The 25,537-nt window shown below is 33.9% G+C and overlaps 1 protein-coding gene across 1 annotated transcript; it reads left to right on the top strand.

Moving 5' to 3' along the window:
- The first annotated feature begins 1,641 nt into the window (after positions 1-1,641).
- On the top strand, positions 1,642-19,813 carry LOC140449986 (cathepsin L-like proteinase). Its single transcript, XM_072543404.1, has 5 exons — positions 1,642-1,688; positions 7,906-7,999; positions 9,102-9,440; positions 14,634-14,913; positions 19,446-19,813. The coding sequence occupies exons 2-5, from the start codon at positions 7,916-7,918 to the stop codon at positions 19,691-19,693; spliced, it is 951 nt and encodes a 316-aa protein (XP_072399505.1). The 5' UTR covers positions 1,642-1,688; positions 7,906-7,915; the 3' UTR covers positions 19,694-19,813.
- The last annotated feature ends 5,724 nt before the right edge of the window (positions 19,814-25,537 follow it).

A 25,537-nucleotide genomic window follows, 5' to 3' on the forward strand; every position in this document is an offset into this window, starting at 1 on the left:
GGCTTATCGGTTTCAATTTAATGGAACACTCCAACAATATTTAAACATTTCGGCGAATTGTAATTTTCAATGAAGACTTTATTTCAGTACTTTATAAGTACTCAAATTAAAACTGCTAATAATCAACATGGGTATTGCTTAATCTGTGACTCTCTGCTTATCACCTTAGTATTTTTATCCATTTTATTTGTATATTTGGGAGTGTTGCTCATTTCTGAGACCTTTTCTTGGCCATATCTTTTTCCCTTACCATCCCTCCATACTATGTTTTCTGTATTTTTAAAGTAATTTTATTATTTATTTATTGTTTATATTTTAAACAAATTCAACAAATTAATATGTTTGCTCCTAAGCATACGTTGTTTACTTATGACAAACTTGTAAAATTCAGATCAAATATTAATAATAAAATATAAATACGTATTATTTGATACTAAATTAAATTATTATATAAACTAAATCTAAAAAATAAACTCAAAAACTATTACACCATTCAAAAAACATTTTTTTAAACACTCATTATGACAATTTGATAGAAAAGTTTTCACAGAATGTTATATTACAACTTAAACTACGAGAAAACGAATATCTTGAGTCCTTTACAGGATAAAATCACTGGCAACGAAAAAAGAATAAAACAATAATTTAAATATTTTTTAACGTCGTAAATAAATTCAATGATTAATTGATTTATTTTGAAATAACCCTGATAAAAATAATAACAAAATACCTTAAAATACAGTAAAACATAATTAAAGTTTTTATCAAACAATAACATAACCTTAAGATATGAACATTCATAGTAAATATCTTAATACTTTGATATTCTTACCTCACAAATTCACGAATAACAAATATACCAATCGCACAGAATGAATGTTCATAACCAAACGTTCGTATTTATTCTTCAAACAATTAAAAAACCAATATTTCCAACTTCTTATTGATCAAGTACACATAAATTAAAAAGGTTTTTAAAATCTCCGCCCATTGTGACGTCGGACTTATGTAGTCCATTGATCGATAGTAGTGAATCGATATCAAGAACCGCTACTCTATGTATATTCAGATAAATTTTAATTACGCCGTGATCTTCATTATAAGCCACAATCTACTGAGGGGTATACTACCATAGACTATCTTACAGCTATGAATATCATATACATTTCTGGCTGCTCTTATTTTCAATAGCTATTTTAAACAAGACATGTTATCAGAGCAACACTTCCCTGCACGAAAACCATTTCGCTACTCTTTTGTGGCCAAATAGCATTTTGTATCTTACTGTATCTTAGAATGATACATGTTTACCTGTTTGGCTCATAGTCTCCATCGTGTTGCGCAACAAGTTAGAGTTTTATATCCACAATGAAATTCAATAATTTTATCAATGAAAAATGTATTTTTAAAATTTCCGGTCCATATAGAAACATTTATGATAATGACCTAGGATTTCACCTGCAGATAGATCTGTAAAGTCAATGAGAAATATACCATTATTGCATCTAAATATAAAAACTAATATATAGCCGAAATTAAAGAAATCAGTAAATAAATTATGGATCGTTTAAATAGTTCCATTGAAGTCGTCAATCGCCACAATGAAATCTAATCTGATTAGCTCTTCAACAATTTTGTATAAATTTGCCATAAAACAAAATAGAATTTTTGTTATTGTCAAGAATAAGGTAAGTTGTTTCTGTTTATTATTTTATATTAATATACTATTTTCATTTTAATCATTTTAACCCTAGAATACTAACCTTATTTTTACCTTCATTTATACTAACCATCGTAAAATTTACTACGCTGAGAAAAAAAATGTGGTCACTGAAAAAGTATTTTATTTAACGTAATTTTACAAATTATTTTGAACAAAGAGATGTTTCTAAAACCTGAAAATCACAAAAAAATATAAATTCTAAATTTTAGAACTACACTGCTGACAACAAAGGGCGCGATGTTCACCACAAAATGGACGTCGGCAGTGTTCGCAATGATGAGTTTTCATTCGACGTCTTTTAGACGGACAAAATTGACACATGGCACGTTTTGACACAGTAGGGCATATTCGTTCTTGCTGCGGCTCCAGATTTAAAATATTTTCAATAAGTAACTTTACCGAGCGGTTCAAAGTTGGCCAATTTACACGATGCTGTAGCCAAGGTTTAGTCAGTTGTTCAGACAAAATGGCCATAAATTTTTTTCTGGTGATGGTTTTTTTCTGCTGTCGTTGTTGGTTATGATTATAAATTATCCAAGAGTTTATGCAAGCTATATTTAACATGCCATAGAACAGGCAAATAGGCCATCTTCGTGTTTTTCTGGAAATATTCATGTTTCCGCACATTTGGTCAAATGTGTCTACTCCGTACTTGGTTGCATTATAAAATTTAATGATATCTGGCTTTCCTGTTCGATCACATTCTACTGGACCATTGTGGATTGTCGACAGAAGAAGCACAGACTTATTTACTTTTGTCTTATAGGATACCATTGTTTTTTCACCATCAAAGCAAAATAAGGAATGACCAATTTCACGATTTTTGAGATTTATCATCTCGGGAGGTATTTCTCTTTTATTTTGCCGTAGGGTACCAACAATAGTTAAATCGTAAGGAGGTTTTAAGAGCTCCGTTGCTAGTGGTACTGACGTAAACCAATTATCCATGGTTATGTTACGCTTACTTCCGTATACACCCTGAGTTAATTGTTTTACATAATATTCTCCTAGAGGCTGTCCATTGGTTTTAGTTCCCTTTCCTAAATACAATTCTGCATCGAACATATATTTGGTACCTACGTCACACAGCATTACTATTTTCAGTCCATATTTGGCTGGCTTGTTTGGGATATACATCCGGAAAGGACATCTTCCCCTAAAAGCCAGTAGCTGCTCATCGATTGTTAGGTATGATCCGGGCTTATAGGACGTTTTGCAGTTCTGTATAAGATCATCCCATATTTCACGAATGGCTGCTAATAGGTCTGTTTCCTTTCTGTGTGGTCTAGATATTTTATCATCAAAACGTAAACATTCTACAAGAAATTCAAATCTTTCCCGGCCCATAGTTGCTTTATATATCGCACCAGAAATTTTGTCATCAAACATTTGTCTTGTCGCTAAATGATTGTCTTTTTGGGCAGCAGCAAAAATAAGTAGTCCTAGGAGTGCATGCAATTCGTCAATATTCACTTTCGAGTTTGTAAGTTTTTCGGCTTTATATTTTTGTGCCCTAACAGAAATTTCGGCATTTGTATATTCTAGAATTTTTTCCAGTGAATTTGGACTCATAAAACAATGAAAAGCATCTAAGGGAGTTTGTGCTTCCTTGGTTTTATTAGTGGGGCCTTGAACAAAATGTACGAAATTACGTTTTGGAGTTTTAGTTGCGGCCTTTGGTTGAGAGGACCATCTGTGTCCATTTTTACCTTTTAGACTCGACGGCAACCAAATTTGCTTCTCTTTAGCTGCAATTTCTGGAGATTTTTCTTCTTTTGGTAGAGTTTGCTGAGCAGGACATTTATTTTCCTTGTCGATTTTAGAGCCATTACTTTCTTTTCTTGGAAACACTGAAGTAAACTGTTTTTCCAACTCATTACTCTTTTTAGAACTTCTTTTTCTTTTCTTACTAGTGGATGGCAAGTCATGGTCGGAATCTGAGTCGTTTTCGCTTAATGGTTCGAACTCTGATTCAGATGGACTGAATGCTTCTAAAACGACATCTTCTGTTTCAGATCCACTTTCCGATTTATCAGAATTGTTATCTGATTTATCTGGCCAAATTTCTTCCAGGCACAATTGCAACTCAGCTTCCAACTCCCGCTGCGTGAGGGGCCTGTGCATGTCTCTCTGTTTCATATTCATATTTCACACTAAAAAAAAATAAAAACTGATAATAAAAAAATAACTGATAATAAAAAAATAAAAACTGACAATAAAAAAAATAAAAACTGAAAATATCGTTGTTTTTGGCAATTATAACGTTACCACTTACCTTCGTAATATTTACGAAGCTGTGCTCATTTGCAGGTACTTCACTAATAGTGTAGGCGTCACTGTACTTGTAAAACGTTTCGATATACACTAATGTAAGAATAGATGAGCGGGCGAGAGATACTGGTGTACCCCTTCCACAATATCCTACAACAATGACATTGGCGTCGTAAAAATTACGATGGTTAGTATTCTAGGGTTAATCATTTTCTCAGAGCAAAACTAAAATTAAGTTAATAAAATTTTCAAGACGGACCTCCACTCCCTTGCCTCAAACTTTATTTAACAATTTTCCACTATCTGAATTTATTCAATTTAAAATTCTCTGTACGATATTTGACTACATATTTAATTGGAGAATTCTCTCTTTGAACTTAAAATCTATTGTTTTGAAAGGCTGAACGTTCTAACAACTATTAGTCTCCTTCAATGGGGTGTCGATGATACTGCCTTATTGATCTAACATAGATTTAGTAAACAATGTTCATAAAAGCGCTGTCCCTCTATGGCTAGGTGTCTAATGAATCCAATGAATCTCCTCTTACCTTAAGACGACAATCACTTCTACTTTTATATGCTGCATTACCGTTTGAAAATCCCTTTAACCCCGTTCATTCCCTAATTACTACAATACCCTCTTTTGCCAATAACAATGTTCAACATATTATCATAAAACCTGTACCTTAACCACACCAAATTTACCATCTTTTAAAAACATAAATCTTCTAAAATTCTTATAAAGAGAGTATTTTTAGAAATTATACAAAAAAAATCATATTATTTAAGTCTTTTTACCGATACTTCTAAAAGTTCCACTGTCGTTGTCTGTGCAGTCAACACTAAACGTAAACTTATAAGATCATCTCGGTTACCCTTAATAAGCAGCATTTACACAGATAAACCATTTAGCATTTTGTTATATTTTAAATGCATCTCCCATCAAACAGACATATTGCCAATTGTACGAATTCCCTTTCATGTATTCGTTCGATCAATATAATTTTCACTGACCACCCATTAGTTCAAAACATTTATCTACCAAAATCTCTCTGCTCAAGATGTAACGTCTCGCTTATATGGCTACCTTTTTATACTGGAATTACTGATAATCAAACAGCAGATCATTTTGCCATAGAAGCTTTTTTCGTCTTTATATAGAGGGGTCTGGAATCCCCAAAAAACATCTCAGTTAAGGACGTCGCCTGACTGGCCTTGTTGAAGAATTCGTCCTTCGTACTTTCGACTATAGTTCCCGAGGTGCTTTAAAATTCCCCTCTCGTCGCCAAGTCTACGCCGAACATCTAGGTGCTAAATCAGACCCTTCTCTATCATCCAGCGATCCTGAAGCGGAATAACCGCTATAAGGTCAGCATTACTTCAGAAGCACTGCCTTTATTCATCCACAGACTGTCAGCAAAGAGGCTCCCTGTCTCGTTCCAGGTAGCGCGTGGAAGATCCTCATCGCTCTTAGTAAGAGATCACACCCAGACGGTCATTTCCTCCTTCCCACAGTCTGACTCACATAGTTTAACTCACACAGTCTGACCCACTTTTCCACCTTCAATTTCCAGCATCATTCACTCTTACCTTCGCCGTTTGTCTAGGTGTCTATCTTCTTCTTTTTTCTTAATCACTGCATGAATATAGTTGTGTACACTAGTCCAACCTGCTTTATTTTCAATCATTCTCCTAATAATTCCTCTCACTGTAACAAAATTTACACCTCTCTCTTTCCATTCTGTTCCTTTCTTCGTTCCATCTTTTGCACTAACATCGTATGTGTTACAGTGTTTGAGTACCCACAGTATAGGCATTCATCTATATCAGCCTTTCCTAACTTAGAGAGGTAGGCACTAAAACACTCGTGCCCTGGGAGCACCTGCAACAGTCGCCTATGGCCACAGTCCACCCAATCTATTATGTTCGGGATCAGCATCTTTGTTTACTGTGTCACTTTTTCCACGTTGTTCCATTCTTCTTGCCATCTTTCAATCGACTTTTCCCTTTCCTTTTTTTTCTCGACTACAGTAAGGTTTGGGTCTCTTATCTCATAGATCTCTTTTCTTTCCACCACCAAAACCTGCTACTGAGCACATTCAGTGATGGTCCACAAGGCTGCTGCAGACAGAGTCTTGTAGGCGCATGCCACTCGCAACAGATTTGTTTTATTAACTTGTGTCATGAGCCTCCTATAGACCGTTATCTCTACCCCCGCTCCAGACTGGTGACGCGTAGATGACAGTATAATTCCACACTTTGCCTGTTCCTTTTTCCCTTCAAAATAATGGCTTCGGTTTTCTCTGCCGCAAGTTTCAGTCCGTATCATCCATTTCTTGACGACGACGCCTGCGTTCCGAACCTGGTATTTGCTAAAGAAGCTGCCAACCATAGTATTGGAATAACTATAATTCAACTAGCTAACGATCTCAAACTCGTTTTCAGAAAGTTAATAGAGGATACCTGGCAAAACTTTTGTAACACAAAATACCGAGATTTGGTACTCTAACCAAATTAAATATGACGTACGCCGTTGGTGGTATCTAAAACTAGTTCTCTTAACTGACTTCTTATCCTACGATTCAGTGATAGCTACGCGGTAGGATTATTACGGGAATAATATTTGAATACCAGGGGTTATTTTATTTAGCGTATTAAAATAAAATTAAACTAAATAATAATGTCCAATTTACACAGCCATTTAATTACTTCTGGGAACATTACACAAAGTACTGCAGGTTTCCACAGTAGGCATTATTTGGGCAGTCCGAAACACAGTGGTTTATAGTATGTCTAAGTGATCCTCAATCGCACTGTGGACCCTCTGCACGGCCCTATTTGAACAGTGAGTCAGCACATTTACTACGTCCCGTACGTATGCGATTTAGCCTTGCTCAGATGGGTCGGGGCAGATTTGATCCAGTGAAGAATTGAATTGGGGTGGATATCTGGATGTAGTCAAATTACATGTTGGCATTCATTTTGTTGACCATCACAACTATCACAAATTTTTCGGGCAGTTCTTATTAAAGGATTTCTAGATTTCAGTAGCTGGAACTCTTTTGTGATGTGTGGTATATTTTGATGACTTGATAATTGTACATTTGCTATAATTTCCTGGTATTCTCCCGCTAATGCTGATGTACGGCGTAGATCTTTGGAGTAATATTACTTTAAATAGGAAGACTTCTCATTGGGGTTGATTTTATTGTTCCAGTGATTATTATCATGGTTTGATTAAATTTAACATCGATTTTGTTGATATGTGCACTGTTTAGGCATACTGGAGCACAATATTCTGCAACTAAAAAAACTAAAGCTATCGCAGAGATCCGAAGTGTATCTGCAGAAGCACCACACATTGTTCTAGCAAGTTTTGTTATTACATTGTTATTATAACCAGCGGTGTAGCAAATACTTAGACATGCCCCACAGAAATTTATCCAAATTTCTATAATAATATAATAAAACAAGTGCGAAATAAAAATGGTTCTGTAAATATGAGCTAATTTTAAGACATGTAGACCTATAGCTATATAGTTAGTTTTCTAGCTTTGTCTATCGACGAATCACTTGTTTTATCCAATTGTTTCGGTTGAAATTAGCCTTTCTTTCTTTTTTTGGTTGGGTTCTCTTTTTTTTTAGTTTGCCAGTTTTCTGCTAGGTACAAATTAAAACTCCTTTCTAGTTTTTAGACCTTCTCGTATATCTACAATTTCTGCCATATTAACCACATATGTTATTTACTTGATGGGAAATAATTTTATTAAGTTTCTTTCTTAAAATTTACAATATTGTCAAATAAACAAATCTTACAAGATAATGAGTTAACTACTTGTATTCCATATCTGCCATAGTATGTTTTAAGCGTCTTAAAGATTTGTAATAATATTTGGATATGTTTATTTCAGAAAAGCCATAATGAAAGTGATTGTTCTTATTGCTTGTCTTATTGTGGCAATCGCTGCTGAATTAAATGATTATCAACACTGGGTCTCTTTCAAGGTAAGCTTAATCTTGTATGATTTTTATGATAAGGGAATGAACAAAAATCATTGGCGTATAAAATAAATAATATTAAAAGTATCAAAGTATTTAACATATTACTGAACACTTTTTTTTGTCTTTTACGAGTGAGGTGGGTCAAAAGTTTGAAGCAACCTTGGTGCTAGAAAATGGGAAGAACCATTCCTCCAGCGTGGCCACGATGTTATCCAAGACCGCAAGCAGGTGTTGTTCGAACACTATCTATGGCAATGCCAGTGAACGATTAACTTGAAGAACACCCTCTTTATCCGTAGATGCCCGAACCACCCTGATTAGCACGCAACGTCGGGAATGCATTCACCTGATATATAATTCAAGCATAATTATCATGCATTCTCGCCCTTTCTCCTTACGACTGAATCCTTCCCTTTCACTGTTTCTTCCTGTTTATTTTTATTCCGGCCCATTCCCATTCTGCTTTATCTTTTTGCTTGCTCCTGGTCACTCTGCCTCTCTTCGGGAGCCTTTTTTATCCTTTCTTTAAACGTTCTCCACATATATCTCTGAACTACTCTTAACCGATCTGACGACCGTGGTATCTCCTCCACAAGTTTCGTGACTAATTGCACCCTACTTCCTAGTTCTCTCAAAAGCAGACTCCTTTCGTATGTCCCTCTATCGCATACCAATAGAGTGTATGAGACAGTGTCCGATATTTCATAATACAGGAATTTGTTATTTTCTCCCTTTCCAAATCTGTAAAGGTATGCCCTCAAGCAAGTGTTCCTTATTTACTTTATAAAACCTAAATATTTTTTATCATAAATCAATTAAGTTTTATGCTAGTCTAATTATAAGAAGCCAAGAAAATAAACAAGTGATAAGGTATTTGTAAGAAAGCTATTGTGAGGAGTTAGGTATATTTATAGTTAGAATAGTTTCTTTTAGACAGAATTTTTCATTGTTAAAGTAAAAGATTACTGCAACTTATGACGTATAATAGCCTGTGGTGTAAGCCTCCAGAGGTCAACACTAGGCTTGATTATGTTTCTGTCAGTTAATAATATATTTTTTTAATTAATAGTACAAAAGATAAAACTTATTTTGCTTTCATTTTAAGGACAAATATTCAAAGCATTATAAAATTACAGAAGACAAACTAAGATTCCAAATTTTCCAAGACAACCTTCGTGGTATTGAAGAGCATAACGCCAAATATGCCAGAGGAGAGGTGAGTTGGTTCAAGGGTGTCACTACATTTGCCGATTGGACCAAAGAAGAGTTCAAGGCTCTACTAACACGCCAAGCTGCTTCAAAGCCAAAACTTAACGAAAGTTTGGGAGTGTATATCGCCGATCCAAATGTTAATGTTCCATCATCTGTTGATTGGAGGAATGAAGGGGCAGTATTACCTGTAAGAAACCAAGGAGCGTGTGGTTCGTGTTGGGCTTTTAGTACAGTAAGTATTATTTCTATGATGTTACCCCATATAAGCTGTTTTTTTAACTATGGCTTCAGTTTTACAATTAGCTTTTTATTGTAGTATATTGGGTCACATTTATAAATTTTTTCTGAAGCTATTTTCTGGCATGTTGTGGCATGTTAAAGTAATTACTATTTAAATGGGAATAAGCCACAATTAAAGGTTAAAGTACGTTTATTGACGTTTTAATTTCCACTTCGGAAATCGTTCTCAAAATACAAACATTAGTTTGTATTTTGAAAATGATTTCCGAATTGGAAATTGAAACGTCAATAAACGTACTTTAACCTTTAATTGTGTCTTATTCCCATTTAAATAGTAATTACATTTACAAATTAATGGCAAAGACAATAATCAATGTTAGGAGAAAATCCAAGAATTGTTACAGTTTAAACCTCACACAAGACTCAAAAAAGTATCCAACAAAATAACTGTAAAACAGAATGTATACCTAAAACTGTTAACCATAAATGCCACGTTAAAACAAAAACCTGTCGACTATTATGCTCCAAGCAGAAACATTTAATAAGCAGTAGACAATACTATAAACTTAAAATGAAAATCAAATTTGAGGAACATGCTTCGAAATTGCCAAACAAAAAAACTATGAAACTAAGTCACAATGAGAAGGTTAATGAAGCTGTTCATTTGTGGTTCACACAACAAAGAGCCAAAAGAATACCATTATCTGGACCAATGATTCAAGAGAAGGCAAAAATATTATCCAAAATGATGGGCGATGAAGGTGAAGGATTTAAAGTAAGTTTAGGTTGGCTAGACAAATGGAAAAATAGATACGCGATTCTTATTCTTCTTCTTTCTTCTTTTATGTAGGTTTTAAAGCCTGTTTCTTCTTCAATATTAGCCTTATTATTTGTACTATTATATCCTCTTACAATTTACTAATGTGTTCGTTCCACTCCTGTTTCCGTTTTGGCACCCATCCATTTATGTCTTCTATATTGCATGCTCTTCTTATGTTTTCGCTTCTTTCTCTATCCAACAGACTTTTCCCTGATATTCGTCGGAGTATTTTCATCTCTGTTGTTTCTAGTAGTCGTCTCGTTTAAAATTTGTCAGGTTTTGTCTCCACCGTGTATGTTAATATAGGTCTAATTGCTGCTTTATAGATTCTTGTTTTTGTGTCTTGTCTTAGGTGTTTTTTCTTTCAGATTGTGTCATTAAAAGATCCTACCGCTTTAGTTGCTTTTAAGCTTTGTTATCGTACTTCTTCTTCAACATCTCCGTTACTAGTTACGTCTATTCCCAGTTATCTAAAAAATTTTTTCTAATGAGGTTATCATACTGTATTTCTTGGTACGCTATTTGTCAAGTTGATTTATGTGGGAGAAAAGCTATCGGCTGACCACGATGCTGTTAATATTTTTAAAACTGAAATAGATATTATTGGCAAACTACACTAAAGATAAAATTTATAACGCTGATGAGACTGGATTAAATTTCAAAATGCTACCCAAAAAATCACTTGCATCAAAACGTGAACAGAGTATAGTGGGTCTAAAAATAAATAAACGACGAATAACAGTTCTGTTTTGTAGAAATGCAGCAGGAACTCACTCATTGAGGCTTATGTGTATTGGGAAATAACAAAAACAAGAGCTCTAAAAGATGTTTCGGAGAAAGCACTTCCAGTATTTTATAGAAGCCAAAAAAAAACTTATGGAGGTCGACCACTTTGTTTTCAAAATGATTTGAAAATAAATTCGTCCCAACTGTAAAATCCTTTTTAAAATCAAAAAATCTTCCCCTCAAAGCATTGTTGCTTGATGACAATGCGCCAACTCAAAATCTACAAAATTATACATTATTATTATTATAATTATAACATAATTGTCAGATTTTTGCCACCTAATGTAACGAGCTTAATTCAGCCGTTAGACCAGGGAGTAATAGAGACACTCAAGCGACATTATAGAGGAGCGTTCTAATGGCATCTGATATTACAGAAGAAGAATGAATTTAAAAGCGTTTCCGAAATTCTCAAATCTTTAACAACGAAACATGTTGTTTATTATGTACTGAGTCGTGGACTATGATCAAATTTTCAACATTGAAAACATGCTGGAACCAACTTTTTGATGGGATTTTGACTGACTATACTGAAAAAGAAAATATTGAAGAAATTGAACTTTTAATAAAAAAATTGCCAGGATATGATGAAATTAACCATGATGAATTAAGACATACGGGACTGGTTAGCAGCTGATGACTTAGAAAGTGAATTCATCGACCACGACTTCATTGATATGGTTTTTCATCCAGATAAGCTGAGTTTATCAGACGACGAAGGTAATGACCCAGCAGATGACAGGCAGCACAACAATGACGAGATTTTCAATGCCTTAGAGGTAAGAATCTTATACAGTAGGCCTAAATGTTTAGGAACACGATAAGGTTCTTAATTTTTGTTGTTATTGCATAACGGTTTGTCCTTTTCAGATTTCTTTACGTTTCGTCGAACAATCTAATAAGGCAAAACGTAGCTGCAAAACATTTCGTTGTCAAAGAAAAACGTAAAAGAAAATAGATTTCTTTAAAAAACACTTTAAACATGTTCATTTTCTTTAATTTTATTGCTTTATTCTGTATTTACATATTAAAGAAAATATTACGAAATCACCTCATAGTATTTTTTAATACTAACTTTGACCAAGAATACTATGTAATTTGATACAAGAATAATACAAAAAACAATGTTATTTTCAACCGAAATTCTTGTTATCCGAAACGGCCTCTCACTAATTATTTCGATTAACGGAGGTTTTATGAGTACTGTATTTATATTTCTTGAGAATGGTCGAATTTTATTGCCCTTTACTGAGGGTGATTTTGCTCTAATTGCGCATTTCAGTAAGATACTCTTACACATAATTCTCGAGAGGATAAAGCCCTTTTTACTACCTAACATTGCGGAGGAACAAGCAGGTTTCGTCCCCGTACGTGGTACTAGAGAACAAATTTTAAACGTACGGCAGATTGTAGAAAAATCCAGAGAATTCAACATCACAACATATTTGTGCTTTATAGATTATAGTAAAGCTTTCCATTTGGTCAACTGGAGTAAAATGTGGCAGGTTTTGTCTGAAATGGGAGTCCCCAATCATCTGATACTGCTAATTAAAAGCCTGTACAATAACAATTATGCTAGAGTTAGAATAAATGGGGAACTAACCGATAGTTTCAGGGTCACAAAGGGCGTGAGACAAGGCTGCATACTAAGCTCAATTCTATTTAACATCTATGGTGAATGGATAATGCGGAAAGTTACTGAGGACTGGAACGGTGGCATCACCATTGGCGGGAAGAAGATTTGCAACTTGAGATATGCAGATGATACTACTATCCTCGCTGAATTCTGAAGCTGAATTGATTCACCTGCTACAACGGATAGAAGACGTAAGCTTAACGATGGGCCTTAAAATAAACAGAGATAAAACGAGAATCATGATAATTGACGGAGCTAACAACAATCAAAATCATCTGGTCATAATAAACAATATCGCTGTTGTAGATAAATTTGTGTATCTGGGCTCATTATTAACCAACAAAGGAGGCTGTACTGAAGAAATAAAGCGGCGGTTAGCAATCGCAAAAAGCGCTATGGCAAAATTAACAAAAATTTTGAAAAGCCATGAAATAACTACCGATACAAAAATAAGACTAGTAAGAAGTCTACTTTTCCCAGTTTTTACTTATGCATCGGAATGCTGGACCCTTACTGAGAAAGACAAAAAGAACATAGATGTATTTGAGATGTACTGCTGGAGACGAATGCTGAGAATACCATGGGTGGCCCGAAGAACAAATGAATCCATACTGGACCAGCTAAACATAAAGAAAAGACTAAGAACACAAATATCAGAACAAATAATAAGCTATTTTGGACATGTGCTTCGAAGAAATGGTCTTGAAAAACTTACCATCCAGGGAAAAGTAGAAGGCAAAAGAAATAGAGGTAGATCTCCCACACGATAACGGACCATATTGTTGCTACCATTGGCGCTCCATTGTCAGAATGTGCTAGAATGGCAGAAGATAGAAAAACGTGGAGGAATATTGGGAAATTTAGCTAATAGCTAGAGTACTACGAAATTCCGATAATGGGTGCTTGCTGTCGTTTAATTAAGAGAATCGTCGGCACAAAGATGTACAAAATAGCGAAATTTCCATTTCTAATGACCAGGAATTCAGAGTCGTGGTATTCACTTTACAGGAGTGGTTACTTACAGATATTTTACTATAATATACTATTATTTCCTTTGTTTAATATTTATTACTCTTACAGCCGGTTTCCGAAAGGCTGATCATTATCAAAATTAGGTAATCTACTGTTAACAGTCGATTACATGCATTTTGAGTTACAGAAACATCGATCAAACTTCAATCACATAACACACATTAACTAATCTAACAAGCAAATAATCGATGATTAACAGCCTGTCAGAAGTATTTTGGGTTTCCGAAACGCTAATTATCGTTTTATCTATATCAAACTTCTGTCATACTAGCTTGTCAGGTAATCTGAGATTTTTGGACAATTAATCTTATAATCTTTGGTTATGTACCAATGGTTGTAAGTAAATAAAATAAAATCTTTGGTTACGTTGTAAGATACATAAACCTAAGGTGTTTTATAAAAAGCTGTTGTTTAGAAAGAACCCAAAAATATTGTTACAAAGGTTCATTTTAAGAATTAAAGATGATAAATGACAAATTGGTAAACATTAACGAACGACACAAAATTATTAGTTCGTTAGGTTATGTTTGTTTGTTGATTTTCAGAATGCAGATTACACATAAACAGGAATGATGGTAAAGTGAAACAGCAACATTACTTTCTTAATTTAGAGCAAGATAAAGAACAATTCGTACAGAAATAATAAACGATTACAATCGATTCTACTGTTTCCATGTAAAATCGTATGTCAAATAATATATAAATCGGTGATCACGTAATTTTACCATAATTTTCGTTTCGGAAACCTGTCGCTTGTTAACAATTGATCAAATTTGATACTTGATTACATGATTGGAGATTTGAATAACGTTTCGGAAACCGGCCGTTTATCTCTCTCAATACCAAATTAAGCATATATCCATATAACTCAATAAACAGTAAGTAAAACAACAAACACCATTATTTTCTAGGTTGGAGCTCTGGAGGGACAAGTAGCAATTCATAAAAACCAAACAGTTTCTTTGAGTCCACAAAATCTAATCGACTGCTCAACGGAAAATCTTGGTTGTGAGGATGGAGACCAAGTAAAGGCTTTCAAATATGTTAAATATAACGGTATTAGCTCTGAAGCGGATTATCCATATCATGAAAAGGACCAGGAATGCAACAAAAATGTCAAAAAATCGATCGCTTCCCTCTCGGGATATAAACATCTGAATCCAACTGAAGAAGATTTAATTTCAGCTATTGGTATGTAGATATATATATATATATATATATATATATATATATATATATATATATATATATATATATATATAGCAAATACTTCTGGTTCATTATAATTATATACAGTCCTCTCTCTATAACGATATGCAAAAGACCGGGAATTTTCATCGTTATAAGGAGAGATTGTTATACAGGGAGAGACAAAATTCAGCACTGTAATAATAATAATACTGTACTAAATAACCCATTTTAATTTAAAAAAATTATCAAAACGAATATAAATGAATTAACATTGTATTCCACATAGATTTATTAACGAATAATATAAGCAATACAGTATAAAAAATGACTGTACAATTAAAACATGTGTACTGTACAATAAAAAAAAATAATATGCTACTGTAAAATATATTTAGCCTACATTACCAAAAAAAGTCTGTCACCTTGGTCTGTCTTCTTTCCCCTTTCCACAGAACTGACTTGACCTTGTCCTGAAGACGCATCAAATCTTCCACAGCACTCATATCGTCTTCCTGATGGATGAAGAATCGATGCAGTACTTTTGCCGCATCCAATGCCTGCTGAGGGGTCGGAGCTGGTTCTGGCACCACTTCCGAGTCACTGTTTTTTTGTTCTTCTACACGAACTGCTTGCAGGATGTCCTCGTCAGAAAGTCCAGATGTTGTAGCTACATTTTCATTAACTTCTTCAAAATCTGTTAGCTCTTCCGGTCCGTAGGTGACAGTAAGTTCAAACTGTCTGGCCCAAACATCTAATGGCAGGTCATCTTCATCATCAGTCAATCCTTGATCTTTCAGCCATCCTGCGTGTTTGAAGGAATGTTTTATTGTATTGCTCGTCACCTCGTCCCAGGATTTACTAATCATTAGGACGGCGTCAAGAATGTTTAGTTTAAGATCTCCATTATTCTCAACCAATTCCATCAAAAGTCTTCTCCTGTAATAGCTCTTCAAACTCTTGATGACACTTTGATCCATGGGCTGAAGGACACTCGTTGTGTTTGCTGGCAGAAAACAGAGTTCGATGTTTTGAAGGTCGCGCAATACATGATGGGCAGGACAATTGTCTACAAGCAAAAGAATTTTTTTCCCTTTAAGCTCGATATCCCACTTTTTTTCTTTCTATTCTTATCGCTTCTTCAAAAATTTCCGAGGTCATCCACGCACTCGTGTTTGCTTTATAGGTCACCGGTAGATTTTTTATGTTTTTAAAGCAACGCGGGTTTTTCGACTTCCCTATCACTAACAATTTTCGCTTCACCGAACCTGTCATGTTAGCGGCCACTAAAACTGTAATGCGTTCCTTAGAGAGCTTTCCACCAACGCACTTTTCCAATTTAAATTTTAAAGTTCTGTTTGGTCTTTTAAAGTACAATTTTAAAAAACAATCCAGTCTCATCCGCATTGAAAATGTCGTCTGACGCATATCGTGCCCTCAGTCCAGGCCACACGTTTTCTAGCCAATCATCCGTTACGTTTTTGTTAACATCGTGAGCCTCTCACCTGATTTAACTGTAGTTGATCTTGTGTTGCAGCTTCCACTTACTCAGCCAACCCTCAGATGCCTTGAAATTCTCAATTCCAAGTTCAGTTGCAAAAAACTCAGCTTTTGTCCTGACCACAGGCCCAGAAAGTGGAATATGGTTCATATGCTGCTGCTGGGACCACTGAAGCATAGTGCGATCTAAATCTTTGTGCTAAGGTTTCCGTAACTTCTTCCTGCTACCGCCCTCCATCTCCGCTTTAAGCCACTTTTTTCTGTCCTTCCATATCGTAAACACAGTTAACTAAGACAGCCCCGTCCGGAGAACGACATCCGATTGCTGTTCCCCTTTCTCTATTGCTCAAGTTATCGATAACTTTTCCTCCACCGAGAGCACTTTACGCTTTTTCGAAAACATGTTGACTGTTGACATACTAAGACACAACTCAAACTGGAAATGAAAAATCGTCAATAGATGACAACATCTGTGTGATAACAGTTAGGTAAGACGCCCGAAAAATAAACTTGAGTCACTTAATTCTTTGATAAGAAAGAGTAGAATGGGTGGCCGCATTCCTTAAGCGCAAAACAAAACAACCGCTGGACAATGATCTTGCCACTCGTGACTCAGGTAGTCTGAACTTTAAACACAATAACACATTTGTCATCAACTATTGAACGCTAAAAAGTTATCGCTATAAAGAGAGAACGATATCGGTATAGAGAAAGTTTTCAAGTTTTCATCGTTATAGAGGAATTATCATTATATAGGGAATCGTTATAGAGAGAGACTACTGTATATATATATATATATATATATATATACATATATATATATATATATATATATATATATATATATATATATAATATATATATATATATATATATATATAAATAATTAACCCTACAGGAAACACGTGAAAAAAAAATTCATTATAGCACAAGTTAGGCCCGAGAGGCCTATGGGTAACAAGTTTTAATTAATAATTATGCAGCAATACAACTAGTAGTTTAATGTTATAAAATATCAGAAATACATTACTACGTTAAATATTCCTTACTACAGTGGGTTTATACTGGAAACTTAAAATGTTAAAATCACAAGTTTTCGATAGAATTAGGAAGTCAAAGGTTTTCCCTACAATTAGGATTAGGATATACGTAATTAGCATGTTGCAAACAAATGCAACAGGCGCATTTTTTACAATAATATCTACATTTTCTATTCTTGCAAAATGTACAGTACTTTCTCTTAGTGATTGAAGGCTCAGGGTTGTTCTCTTTTATTGGTTCCATTCCAGCAAATTTTCTTGCATCATTTCGGGTTTGGCGTGGCAAATGCATGTTTTCAGCTCTTTCCATCAAATGGTCCATTATTTGGCCAAGCGTTATTCTAAATTTTTGTATGGATGCCGTACTGTGTCAAATTACTGAAAATGGAAAAACAGTTTTCCGAATACAAAAAAATTTCCCTGTTCCTGGTACCAATATCTTTGTACGTTATTAGGTCGCAGGTCAATATTTTTATATTACCTAGCTAAGTTCTAAGGTATACATGACGTACAAAAAAAGATGTTTTTTTGTTTGACCAAAAAAAACATATCCCCTTAAGTGATTGACTTATGACTCACCAATACCGATAAAAATTAACGGCATAGTCTCTAAACTTGTTATTACATATTGTAGTATTGTTTTATATGTGATTCACACTGGGTCACATGACCCATTTAAAATCTCCCTGGGTTTATAGACTATTAGTGGTTTGTCAAGTAAGAAGTTTAAATGACTGTTCTGAAGCTATTTTCTTGTGGCATTTTAATGCGAAATATTAATAAAAAACCTTAAAGAGATAAAATCATTTAAACTTAATTTACTTTTGAAAATCAATAATAATTTTAGTGTAAAATATGTTTATGTCGAAGTTTCGATTTCCTTTTCGGAAATTGTTCTAAAAATACGAAAAAAAAAATGTTGAATTTATATTTTGAGATTAATTTTCGAAGTGGACATTGAAATACCAAAATAAGCTTATTTTAAATTAAGATTGTAGTTCATTCCCAATAAAAATATTAAATTAAGTTTAAATAATTTTATCCGTTCAAGAATTCTATTAATATTCGGCTTTTCTGGACGCTTTGGTATGGGTGTGGTTTTGGTAGGTCTGTTGAGATTTTTGAGATTTATGAAAAAGATCTTTATAGAAATAGGAAAGAAGAATTTTGTTTTCCTATTTCTTTTTAAATGACATCTGTTAGTCGGTGTACTTGTTTATTGTTCAAGTGATTAATTTTGAAGCCAAATTCATTTCTTCGTGTCACATCCCTTTGGTCAATGATAGCAGTCAGACTACACTCTGGTTAAGTTCTTACCAGGTTTTGGGACCATTATGACTTCAGATGTTTTCCGTTCATATGATACATAGTTAAGCCTAATACCACTATTGATTGAAGTTGTTAATTTGACCAAAGAATTGCTTTGAATCTTCCAAAATCTCTCTCGTTATTGGATCAAATCCTGGTGCTTTTTTCTGATTGAAACTTTTTTTGATTTCCTCAGAAACGTTCTAGAAGATAACCAGTAGGATTCTATCATTGTACTTATTTGAGTTGAAATTCGGCAATGCATCAGTAACCGTAGGTAAACACTTGAGCTATTTAAAGTTAAGATATTTAGGGACTACAAAAGTGCAGAGAATTGTGCAGAATTTTATCGTGGATGTTCGATGATTCCCAGATTTATCTTAGGTAGTACAGGCCATTCAGTCTACTTAAAAACTGTACTAGTTTATGAACCTTTCGGTAATAAATCGAGAGAATTTTATTTGCCATACAGTTGCAATATTTTTTTATTTGCAGTTTTCTTTATGCGATGTGTTTTTTGTTATTTGACTAGGGTGTTGCTAGTTACACTATTCAAGTACCCATAATGTTTTGCTTTATTAATTAGAATATTTCCATTAAGTTTGCCATAATTAAAAAATTAGACATATTTTTGCTAACAAATGAAAATATAGGTATACGTTTTTTTTAACTTATTTTAATTTTCAGCTACCGTGGGTCCAATCGCTGTCTCCGCTGATGCATCTGATTGGCCATACTATGCAGGAGGCATTTATGATGACAAATATTGCGGAGACCATATCAATCACGCGATACTGGCTACAGGTTACACTGATGAGTACATTTTGATCAAAAATTCTTGGGGGGAAGACTGGGGTGAAGACGGATATATGAGGATAGCAAGAGGAAAAAATATATGTCATATTAACGATGATAATTCCTATCCGATTTTGTAAATTTTAAACAAAAAATTGTTATTGTCATGCAAACAATTAAAAAAGGTGAAATGTAACTAAAATGTACGTTTTTAACAAGTTTTGTATAGTCTTTAAGTTTTGAAAATAAATATCATATATAATATAAAGTATTTCAGTTTATAAATCTTGAAAAATTTTTGGTGGAGGTTGAGGTGAAGTATAAGGTGAAGCTTATATTTTTTAATATAAGGTGAAGAACAAAAACGGCTTACTACAGACTTATAGAGGGATAGACATGGCAAGACCAAATTTCAAATGCAACCATCCAAGAAAGACTCCAGTACACACAACTAAGGAAGGTGGCTAAGAACGGAACAAGATACTTTTTCCACCAGGCCATAAGAAGTTTCCTTAAGACCAGAGATATTCTCAATAGATAATAACATATAGAGAATGTACAGAAAAACACAGAATGATTGTCCATCTAATCAGGGTCTACCCAGTTGGTTGCTAAAGACAGCCAAGTTGGGAAGTAGGTATTGTGTCAAAAGTAGTATCTTCAGAAAAAGACGCCCAGGAGTCCAGAAACAGAGAAAATCAGATACCCCAAGAGATTGTGGTCGCACACAATGAAAGCAGTGCAGAAGATTACGCAAGTAGAAGAATAATAAAGACTGAAACATTTATTTTTTAATTGACTCGAGGCTGTTAACCGATTTCTTTTAATTTATTATTGAGAATTTCCTATCTTATTATTTATAAAATAATTTAAAATGCTGTGAATTTTGGTCTTCTAAATACCCTGTTGAATTGATTCCACCCGGTTTTATAGCGTCTGTTTCGAGTTTTTCTTTCAGATTTACCGTTACTTATTTTCATAGTCTTCCTTAAATGTATTTTAACACTTCTATGTTAGATATATCTAAAGGTTTTTCTATGGTGTTTCCAATTGTACTATTATTACAACATGATCCCTATTTATATCTACATTTTTAAATCTTCTTGGAATTCCTCAGCTTTAGTATGTTGAGTTTAAATCAACATGTTAATCTGTTTGTTCGTCGTTGCTTGAGATATATTAAAATAAACACAATGTATTAAGTTCATCTGATTTGCTGAAAGATTAGGATCATACCTGGTGCTATTTCTTTTATTGAAAGAGGCAAGTCTCCGAAGGCTCAGGTCAAAAAATCAACAGATGGTGGCCGGGTGTCAGCGCGCTCGAAGACAACAAGACGAATATAGTATTTTTAGGAAATAAAAATATATAGAGGGTTTTATACACCAGAATATTTGATTTAAACGAAACAAAGAAATTACTAAAATGCTCAAACTAAAAATTGTTGAAAATATAATTGGACCGATAATTGGGAAAATCTTAAAATTAAAACAGAACAAGACTTTAAAATTGTTAAAACATGGTTGCAAATAAACAAACTTACATTAAATTATGAAAAAACTAAATACTCATCTACTTTTTGCTATATACAAAAGTTGTCTGCCAATTTTTAATTCGTTAAATATAAATAAAAAAGATCAAATATATGGATTGAAGTACATAAAATATTTAGGAGTTTTAAATGGGAATTACAAATAAAAAATATTAAAACTTTATTTGTTGCATATCTCAATATTTAGTGACATTTTTGTGACTTACTCAGGAGAAAACTGTAAATTTATTAAGATGAGATATTGACAAAAGTTAAATATTTCATTACTAACAATATACTTAGAATATACTAATACTCTTATAGTTGTAAGTAATGAAGTATTATTTATAAATACAGAAAAAGTACTTTGTTTAAAATTTGTTCTGTTAAAAATTTGTAGTGCCAAAGTGTGGATAGAAGCTTGCAGATGAGAAGATTTATTATTCAAAATGGATTCACTTTGTAATAATTATAGGGTTTGTGAACTGCAATTTGAAGATAATGTTATTGTGAAAGGAAATAGAAGAAAAACATTGGTGTATGACGCAGTACCTTCAATATTTCCATATAATACGACAAACACAATTGACCACGGTGAAGATATCGAAGAACCACTAAAAAAGATTATCGTTTTAGGTTTATGTACATTTAAGTTAAAAAATCATATTTTTCGAAAGCAATATTTTATGCTGATATATTTTCATGCTAAGGTTTTTTAGAGAATATTATTGTTTCTGGATCAACCTCACAATTAAAAGAAACAGACAAATTAATTTCAAATGCTGAATGTTTACCTGCTGTTATTTAAGGTAGGTATTTTGTAAATATTTTCACATTGTTTTATATATACTACAGTGCCTTGAGAAAGGAATAAAACCATTCCGAAAGCTCGACGAAAAGTTAAAAGAGTGTTTCTCTAACATCTCGGCCCACTGTTCACAATTATTCCTTCTTGTTTTTCAGAAAGTGCATTCCTAAACATTCTTTCGGAGTAAACGGCGATGTGATTCCAAACAAATTTACAAATATGCGAACGTATCTGCCATCCAAACCAATGTTTCTTAGAACTTCGATCAATATAGAGTACTTAATGCGATCAAATGCCTTTCGGAACTCAATAAAAATAAAAACAATCATGAGCGTACAACAGTACGCCCAACGAAGATATGTAATCCACCATTTTGTTGGCGACCATTTTGGATTTTCTATAATGAACTCTTTTCTCTTAGTCAAGCCCTTTCATTTGATACCCATATTGAAGTGGTTGTGAAAAAATATGTAATCCGCTATTTTGTAGCGGCGTTCATCTTAGATATACAATGATACTGAATGTATGTACTGTATGTATAATCGGTTCTTCTGAGAGAAGAAGTTACACTGTCGAGAAGAATGTTACGAATTCCGTGGACCCAACTACATGGAAACACGGATAATTCCACAGTTTGGAAAGCTCTTCAATATATATATACAAGAATTTCCACAGTTTTCACTGTATTCCTTCACTCAACTGTTTTCTCCAATGTTTCCTGTTTAGCCAGTCCCCTTCATGTAGGTTTCTTCTACTCATTGCTTCGTCCACTTCATCTCTGAAAGATCTTCGGGGTCTGCCTCTCTTTCTTCTTCCTATCGGGCTCCACTCTGTTATTCTATTTATTCACCGATTTTGGTCTGCTCTTCTGACATGTCCGTACCAGGTTAACCTCTTCTGTTCGATGTAGTCTATTATGTCGGAGTACATTCCCATTCTCCTCTTAATCTCCATGTTATTTATTTTATCTCTTCTTGTTACTCTGCAGCTTCTCCTTAGGAATTCCATCTCTGTTGCTCTTATTTTGTTTTTGGTTTTCTTATTTATTGTCCAATTTTCACACCCATAAGTGAGGACACTTCTTGTCATGGTATTATATATTTTTTTCTTTGTTTTCATGCTGATGCTCTTATCCCATAGTACCGGGTTCAATTTTCGTATGCAGTCTCTTGTTTGTCTTAGTCTATTTTTTATATCTATCTCCGTTGTTCCTTTGTTTGGTATTATGAAACCTAAATACTTATACTTGTCTGTTCCTTTGATTTGTTTACCTTCGTCTATTTCCAGCTGTTTTATTTCTGTATTCTCCGTTGTTAGGTATTCAGTTTTCTTTAGCTTTAGGTGGAGCAGCCCTGTGGTAGTCCCTTTGTCGTCTTAAATGGACTGCATATTCTATTGCCTGTTTTGATAGCTACTTCGTTATTCTTGTAGAGTGCTTTTACCGCGTTTATTAATCTTCGATGTCTTCCATTGCTTCCCATAGCTTGGTTCTAGGTATTGAGTCATATGCCTTCTTAAGATCAACAAAAGCCGGATGGACGGATCTATTTTAGCCATTCTTTTTTCTATTAGTTGTTCGACCGTGTAAATGTGATCTAAGCATGCTTTCTCCGCTGTGAAACCTGCCTGGTCTTCTCCGATTTTATCTTGTATATATATTTCTAATTTTTCCTTTATGGTATTTCCATACAGTCTGCCTATAGACGATATAATGCTGATTCCCCGATAGTTTTCGCAGTTTTTTCTATTTTCTTTCTTGTATATTGATGTCATATATGCTTGGGTCCATTCTGTCGGTAAGTCTTCTCCATTCAGTGCTCTCTCAAACATTTTATGTATCATACGGAATAACTTTTCCGATCCGTTTTTTATCAATTCATTGGTTATTTCACCGGGACCTTCTGCTTTTTTGTTCTTTAGAGTTTTGATCGTTCTTTTTACCTCAGCTAGGCTTAATTCGATTTCGTCATGTGTGTAGATTTCTATTCCGTCTATTTCTGATTCTTTAAATTAGGGGCGGTCTTCGATTAGCAATTTTTTATAGTATTCTTGTCATTCGTTTTCTTTGATTTGACCGATCTTGATTTTCTCTGTCTTATTTCTTTGGAGCGACTTTAAGACGCGCCATGACTCTGAATTTTTCGTTCCTTTTATTTGCTGTTCTATCTCTGTGCATGTTTTTTCCCATCTTTCAATTTTTTCATTTGCCACTTTTCTTTTCACTTCTTTATTTTTTTTCCTGTATAGTTCCAAGTCCTCATAGTTTTTTGTGTTCAGGTATTTTATATGGAGTTCTTTTTTCTCTTTTATGCATGTTAGTGTGTCTTCGGTTAATTTCGTAGTTTGGTGGGTGTATTTTTGGCCCACTTCTCCAAGAGCTTCTAGGGCTGCTGTCTTCATGCAGGTTTTTATGTGTTCGTATGTTTGTTCTAATGATTCATACCGAAACTCTTCTAGCTTTTGGTCCAATCTTCGCTTATATAGGTCTTATATTGAGTCTTCTTCTAATAAATTGATTTTGAATTTCTTTTCTTGTGTTGAGCACGTATTGACAGGTGTAGCCGGAGCCGTAACTTGGTCAGACTCTCCCTGGGTCGGTTTCTGTTGGGTCCATATGAAGGGGAATTCCATCCAAGCGATTACTAGTTTGTGATCTGTGCCGCATTCTGCGCCTCGCTTTACTCTCACGTCTTTTATTTTTATCGAGCTTTCGTGGTTTACTCTAACATAAACAATAATAGACCTCAATTTTCTTGTTTCTTGTGTCCAAGTGTATTTGTGTATGTCTTTATGTTTGTAGAAGCCGTTTGTGATCTTTAATCGTTATCGTTCATTATATCTTCTCCAAATCTACCAACTGTTCTGTCGTTTTCTTTTCTTCCTGTTCTTCCATTTAGGTCACCGGCGATAAATATTTTCTGGTTCTTCTTTCTCTTTTCGATTTCTTCTTGCAGTTGTTCTATGAATTGTTCTTTTTTTGCAATTGAGCTGTCTTCTGTTGGACCGTATACTGCTAGTAAGATAATTTGTCTTCCGTATACTTTTAAGTTAAGCTTGGCAATTCTTTCGTTTATTGGTTCCCAGTTTTCGATTGCGTGTTCCCATTTCTTTTTCAGTATAATTGCAATTCCTGCTTTTGCCCTTTCTTTCTTATCTATTCCGCTCCAACAGTGAGCGGAACTCTTAGAGCGGAAAGCTCTTCAATGCCAAACGAAATCTATAATTTATTTCAAAGTGGCACTAAAGTTAAAAATTAAATCACCGAGAAACACTGTCAATAAAAATAAATTTTTTCGAATACAGAAAATCGTGTTCATAAAAGATCGTGGGATATAAAAATAATAAACTGTTTTTAAGGGACACGATACATTTCATTTACGTCAATAATTTTTGGATATAAATATAGGAAAAATTTGTTAAGCATTTAAAGTTTTTGTGTGAACTTCATCGAAACTAAGGTAAGTGTTTTAAAGATATTCGTTACAATGCATAATAATCGTGATTTATTTCCCAATGCTTTTAAATTAAAAATACAAATAAACATTTTAAGAAACCTTATTTTATATACTACACATAATAAAACTATTATTTAACGTTATATAATGTATAAAAAAAGAAGAAATTTTATTGTACATTTTTAATAAA

Source organism: Diabrotica undecimpunctata, chromosome 9 (assembly GCF_040954645.1).
Source record: "Diabrotica undecimpunctata isolate CICGRU chromosome 9, icDiaUnde3, whole genome shotgun sequence".
NCBI lineage: Eukaryota > Metazoa > Arthropoda > Insecta > Coleoptera > Chrysomelidae > Diabrotica > Diabrotica undecimpunctata.

Coding starts and splice junctions, on each gene's coding strand:
- LOC140449986 (XM_072543404.1), top strand. CDS start 7,916: ATGAAAGTGATTGTTCTTATTGCTTGTCTTATTGTGGCAATCGCTGCT. Junction 8,000..9,101: donor AACACTGGGTCTCTTTCAAG/GTAAGCTTAATC, acceptor TTTCATTTTAAG/GACAAATATTCAAAGCATTA. Junction 14,914..19,445: donor AGATTTAATTTCAGCTATTG/GTATGTAGATAT, acceptor TTTAATTTTCAG/CTACCGTGGGTCCAATCGCT.